The sequence below is a fragment of the Marmota marmota genome, unplaced genomic scaffold (assembly GCF_001458135.2).
Source record: "Marmota marmota marmota unplaced genomic scaffold, marMar, whole genome shotgun sequence".
In the NCBI taxonomy this organism is placed as follows: Eukaryota; Metazoa; Chordata; class Mammalia; order Rodentia; family Sciuridae; genus Marmota; species Marmota marmota.
Window position 1 is genome coordinate 11,476,463 of NW_026000205.1, and position 6,508 is coordinate 11,482,970.

The 6,508-nt window shown below is 49.3% G+C and overlaps 1 protein-coding gene across 2 annotated transcripts; it reads right to left on the reverse strand.

The window, feature by feature from the left end:
* Window positions 1-2,308: 2,308 nt before the first annotated feature.
* Window positions 2,309-5,936, reverse strand: Ffar2 (free fatty acid receptor 2). 2 transcript variants are annotated; one of them, XM_015497196.2, is made up of 2 exons: window positions 4,997-5,936; window positions 2,309-4,032 (listed from the first exon to the last, which is right to left on the reverse strand). In XM_015497196.2, the coding sequence occupies exon 2, from the start codon at window positions 4,029-4,031 to the stop codon at window positions 3,039-3,041; it is 993 nt and encodes a 330-aa protein (XP_015352682.1). In that variant the 5' UTR covers window position 4,032; window positions 4,997-5,936; the 3' UTR covers window positions 2,309-3,038. The 2 variants fall into 2 exon arrangements, with proteins under 2 accessions (XP_015352682.1, XP_048647143.1); XM_048791186.1 differs by having other exon boundaries at window positions 5,010-5,935.
* Window positions 5,937-6,508: the final 572 nt, after the last annotated feature.

A 6,508-nucleotide genomic window follows, 5' to 3' on the forward strand; every position in this document is an offset into this window, starting at 1 on the left:
CTTCATTTTCTACTTTCCTGGTTAGCGAAAGTAGCTGCTTCTCTAAGGAACCTGAGAATCTTGGAGTTCAAAGGGGTTTAGCAGTTAACTGGTTCAATCCTTATCATACATGTATTTCCTCACTGTCCTGAGATAGGTGGTTGCTATCTGTTACTTGAGTATTCCTGGAAATTGGGGAGTGACTTACCATGCTGGGGGAATCAGTTCTATTTAAACAGCACAAGCTGTTTGAAATTATCTTCCTGTCATGATCTTTGCTCTTCTTTGTGGGGCTACAGAAAATGCATCTTCTGAAAAATGGAACTTATCATGTCCTGGCCACAGAGCCACACAGCCATTGCTCTCTTGCTTCTTTCTCCCTTGTCAATGAAAGAAGCAGGCATTTCGGAGTCAGAAGACCTGGATCCAAACCCTCTTTCACCTATTAATCTTGGAAAATCGCCTTCACCCTCTCTGTTTTTTTTCCTATGTTACTGTCTGCCATTTAACATGCTCTATTGACGACGACAACAACAACAACAACTACTACCACTGCTACTACTATAGAGTTTTAAGTCTCCAAAACATTTTGGCTAATTTTTGAGGGCTCAATTCCCTGAGTTAGTATCCTTCTTACAAATGTGTCATTTGTTCCCGAGCGCACTACTGATTACACCTAAGTGGAGAGATGTTGTTATCAACTTATTCAATCTTTATTTCTTTTAATGCCACCTAAATCAAATTAGCTTTTTTGGAAGCTGTTATACATCATAGACTCATAACAGCTGGAAAATTCCATATATTTTTTTCACATATCCTTGCCAAACTATCCTAGAGTTGGCTACATAACATATTATTTCCAGTATTTTTAAATTTTTAACTTATATTTCTTTTAAGTGAGAGTACATCTGTGCTTCACATGGATGGATGTCTTAGATTTAAATAATACTCCACAATTTCTCAGCAATTTTACCTCCACAATCACATTTTAAAAAACCTGCAACCATATATGTATGTACATTTGTATTAAACACATAAATAATATTCACATGTACAACGTATCTATAAAGTTGTTTGATACTTAAGATTAAACCAGGGCCTCTTGAATGCTGAGAATGCATTCTCCTGCTGAGCTACACCTCCAGCTGCAATCACATTTGAGGCCTCAGAATAAGCCCAGAAACTATGCATTATCCTCATTATTTCGATAGGGCAAAGGCGGTTGGAGGCTGTGACTCACTCCCTGTCCCCCAACTAGTAAGATGCACCATCACTGGGATCTGGACTCTTACATCAACAGTCCAGCCTTCTTTTGAGGAAAGAAACCAGAAAATGATCTTATAGTTGGGTGGGGGATAATCAGGAAAAGCTTTCTGGAGAAAGTGCACGTTGACTGGGGTCTCATTAAGAGGAGACAAGTGAGGGATCAGAAAATGGGAAAAGGTGGGTGGAGGTGAGGGGGGACATATATGCAAGGAAGGTCTCCCTGAAGAATAATTTCTTGGATGAGTTGGGCTCCTGAGCTATGACAGCCGTTCTGGACTTAGTCATGCTCTGAAGCTCACCTGCTGGGCCCCACCCCCAGAGCTTCTCTCAGTAGGGGTGACTGGCTCTCTCTGTTATTTTCAGATCTCCACCTGTAATTCTAATGTATGGCCTGAGTCAAAAAGGACGAGGCTGGAGGCTGAAGATTAATTCATTCAATTAGAGAGAACAGTTAGGGTTTTTAATTAATTAATTTATTTTTTAGTACTGTGGATTAAACCAAGGGGTGCTTAACCCCTGAGCCACATCTCCAGCCCCTTTTATTTAAAGATAGGGTCTCACTAAGTTGCTTAGGGCCTCGCTAAATTGTTGAGGCTGGCTTTGAACTTGCAATCCTCCTGCTTAAGCCTCCCGAGCTGCTGGAATTACAGGTGTGCATCACAGTGCCAGACCAGGGGGTCCTTATTGCAGAGAAATGAGTTATGCTGGTAGGTTTGGGAAGGGAGAGAAGGCACAAGGCAGGCAAAGGGATGGATAGAAAATGAATTCCTTGGAGGACAAATTTTCATGATAAGGAACAGCAGATTTCAGAGCAGGGGGCACCGAGTTTGAAGCCCCTGTGAAAAACAGATATCTTTGAAACAAGACTCAGCCGCATCCTCTAAGCCATCCATCTAAACCGAATTCCATCAGTATCCTTACTTGCTTCACCCTCTTGACATATTCATCTTAAAAGTTTTCTGTGGTTTCTATAGCATCACCTCCCTCTAAGGCCTCTGGTTCTGCACTCTGCATTTAGCCCCCAGGGCTTGCGGATGTACTACAAAAACTTGTGAACACTCACTTCAGGGTTTTACGGCCTTTATTTTCAATCTGCCAGACCAGATTGCTTTTTCCTGTGCTAATCAGTGTCAATCTCAGGTGGATGGGCACCAAGCCACATCCTGGCCTGCGTGGGGTACCATGGAGAAGGAAGATGAGACCCAGGCCTCACACAGCCCCCAGTTTAAAGGGGGAGACAAGATAACATGTGAAACGAATGGAGCACATTTACAAAGCAAAAGTCAAACTGATACAATGAAACCCAGATCACTAGAGATCTAAGCCCCTGCTCCTCTCTTGGAGTTCCCTTGCTCAGAACCTTTTTGAGACTTTTTGCTCTCAATTAGTATTTCTCTCCATTCTCTTTCCTATTGGCTTTTTTTTTTCTAGCACCAACAACTAGACCAGTATCTAAATGTGGTTTCTAAGTTGTAGCAAGACTTCTTTAGGACTCAGCCTTCAAACACATCACCTCCAAACACCAACCACCTCACAAGGACAAACTTCATAGCTACTACCTTGCTTCGAGACCCCAGCCTGACAGTGCTTCTAGGTCTGTTTCTTCTTGTGCCACCGAGCTATGCTCCCTGGGGAGGGAAGATTTAGCCAGGCAGGGTTACCAAGCAGGTAAGAGAGGTTCTGACCAAGTGTCAGTTGTGGATTGGGTCTGGGGACTCCTGTCTCGGGGAGTCCCCTCTCTCCCAAACTGCCCAACTCCTGTGTAGCCCAGAATGCCCCCAGAAGGGAAATCACTAGTCAGTGGTGAAGTCCGAACTTGGCACTCCCTCTGTTTGGCTCACACCCCTGTCCCCATTCGTCACCTCTGTCCTCTCTTTGGCTCTGCGACCCAACAGGGAGGAGCCCTGATTTCGGAGCAGCCGCAGTCCGTCTCCAAAGGCCCTGCGCACCACCGAGGAGGAGAAGTAGAAAAGCAGAGGGTCCAGACTGGCATTGAGCGAGCTGAACACCACAGCCTCCACCCGCCACGGGGGGCTTTTCTTGGAGTAAAACCCCACCAGGTGAGACACGTTGTAAGGGCCGAAGCACAGCAGGAAATTGAGGAGCGTGATGACAGCCAGCCCCACGGCTCGCCGCCGCCGCTGGGCGCCCACGTGGGGCTGGGTGAGCATGATCCACACAAAGCGCCAGTAGCAGAAGGTGGTGACGGCCATGGGGATGAAGAAGAGGACCAGGCACAGCTCCAGGCGCACGGGCAGCACCACGTCCAGCTGCTCTTTGGTGAAGTTCTCGTAGCAGGTCATTCCGTTTCTATTTCCCGCCTCCCCGGTGGAGTTCAAGTACTGAACCACGATCACGATGGTGCAGTGACCAAAGGACATGAACCAGGCGATCAGAGCCGCGATCACGCCGTACAGGGGCCGGCGGGAGAGCTTGTACTGCACGGGGAAGGCCACTCCCAGGTAGCGCTCGATGCTGATGCCCGCCAGGAGCCACGTGCTGCAGTAGATGCTGCTGTAGAAGCCGAAGCCCGTGAGGGCACAGACGATCTGAGGCAGGTACCAGTGGAAATCGGACGCAGCCTCAATGATCTTGAAGGGCAGCAGCAGCAGGAGCAGGAGGTCGGCCATCGTCAGGCTGAGCAGCAGGATGTGCACGGGCGCGGGATGCGGCTGGCGGACCCGCCCCACGAAGGCGCGCAGGGCCAGGAGGTTGGCGGGGAGACCCGTGAGAAAGATGACAATGTAGGCCACGAGGATCAAGGAGCTGTGCCAGCTGAGCGACATTCTGGAGAAGGATGGAAAAGGGCAGGGTCAGGAAGCTGGAGACCTGCAGCCCCTTCTCTGTCCTGGTTCACGATGTGGACATGGTCCCTGGCACTCTCCCTTCTCAGGCCCAAGCTTTCTGCTGCCACCCCTGCTTGCTCACACCACCTGCCAGAACTGCCCAGAGCAATTATTGACTTTACCTTGGGCGGGATATTAAGCAGCAGTTATTACGTTTGCCATCCTGTGTCTCTGGGGGAGACCAACCCTTGGTTTCCCAAGGGAATTCCCCGCTTTCCCTCCCAGCCCCACAGATACAGGAAGTCACTGTCATCAATTTCCAACCTGACTGAAGGCTTTTCCTTCTCATACACCCGTGGGAGAGGGACGTGGGAGCCAGCAGAGAGCTGTAAGGTATGTCTCAGGAGAAGGAAGATTCAAGAAGCCCGGCACTGTGAACCCCAGGCTGGGTCTTCCAAGCCCCAGGTGCCCAGCCCCACAGCCCAGTCCCTGACCTCCTTGTCCCCTCCTTTTGCGGAACACAGATTTTCCTCCACCTGTACACCCCTGCAAGTCACTCTGGAACTCGGTTGAAAAGGGGAAGCTGAGGCCATGTACACAAGGGGCAACGTGGGAGGAGGGATGAGCCAGCACTCTGCATTGTGGCTTGTCCCCAGAAGACCTTAGAGACATATTCAGAAAAGCCCCCAGGTTCCTGAGCCTGGTGTTTTGACTGTTAAATAGAACCCCTCTTCTTAAGGGGGTGACTCAGTTTCTCAGTGTGGCAACCTTGCTGCCCACACTCAGGCTTGCCCCTGGGTCCTCTCTCCAAGCTTCTGGTCCGTGGCCCCTTTTCCCACTGCCAACTCCAGCCTCTGGGAATGGTGTGCCCCCATTGCAGCTTCTGACCGATTTCCTCCAGCCCTCCCCTCCCACGGCTTCCCCTCAGAGTCTGACCCCAGCATCTCATCCCAGAGCACACGTACGAAGGTGCCTTGCCTGGTCTTCGTTTCAGAGAGGTGGCTTCTTGGAGTTAGTCCCGAAGAAAAGTCTGGAAGCTCTTGGGAGAGAGGACTAGAGCTTTAGCCACTGCTGCTGCCCATTTCACACAGGAGAAAGTCGTGAGGGACCTGGCTGATGGAAAGCTTTTATACCAGCCCAGGTCATGTGACCAGAGAGGGGCAGTTCAGTCCTTGAGCACTGTTTCCTCTCAAAACCAAAGTCAAGGGCCCCGGCGACTCTGTTCTCTCCCTGGAGAGCCTTGTTCCGATTTCCAAACACAGATTTTTCTGTATCTACTTCCTGATTCCTGATTTTTTTTTGTTTTTGTTTAACCCCAGGCATTTTCCCACTTCCATGTCACAATCTCTGCTCCTTTCCAGGCAATTTCCTCGGTCAGTGCCTAGAAGGTTGATTTCACTCCAAGGAAAGAGGCTCCCTGCTTCCTTCCACCCTTCCTCCTCCACTGTTGGGTGGTCTCCCGCCCTTCACCCCAAGGGTCTTTTGCCTTCTTGGTTGAAACAGATTGACTCCTCCCAGCTCATGGCTTGCTGTGGTGGAAATAGCATGGGATTTAGTCATGCAGACGTGGGCTCAAATCCAAGTCCCTTCATTTGGGACTTTGGGGTAGATCAATTTTCTGAACTTTGGTTTCCTTTTTCCATCAAGTGAGCGCGGGAACCCTCAGAAATTCTGTGGGGACTCCAGGAGATGGCAGACACAGAGGGCTTAGCCCTTGGTAGATGTCTTAGACGGTTCCACCTCTCCAGCTTCATAGATGGTGAACCACTTGGTAAATAAAATATCTGGAGGCTCAGGGCACAGGTGTGCCATCACACAGGAATACAGGAGGCTGGAGTTCACGTGCTCAAGTGCTTCTTCGCAGGAGAGCAGAGCTCCATGTATTCCCTCTCCCTTAGGAGAGGATCACCCTGAGGCTGGACCACCCTTGTCCTTTCTCTGTCCCCTTTCTCTCCAGTGTAACTCTAGGTTAGAAGCTCCTCAAAATCCTTTAGAAATATGCAGCTGGGGACACATGATAGTCATGTTTAGTCAGAATATCTTTTCTTTTCTTTCTTTCTTTCTTTCTTTGATGCTGGGGATGGAACCCAGGGCGTCCCCCACATGCTAGGCAAGCACTCTGCCACTGAGCCACAGCCTCAGCCCCCGTGTTTCCCTTTAACCTAGGGGATGGGTTTCAGAATCCCCATTCTTTCCCTAGGACACACTTACTCCCTGTCCACTGCTCAGTCATCCAGTATTTTCATGGCTCAGGTCTCCAGGGTCCAGATCTCTAGGGGTTTAGCTCTACTCCCTTCTAGAATAAAGGCTTCCCACCTCCCTATTTCCTTCCCTCCGCACACAGAGGCACTTTCTAGATAAACAGAGGAACTAAGGCACTAAGAGACCATTCTCTGTTGCTTGCTACCAAATGTATTTGTGTCATTTGGCTTTTAGGATTTTCTATAAATATTCATGAGGATCTGGATTTAGCTGCA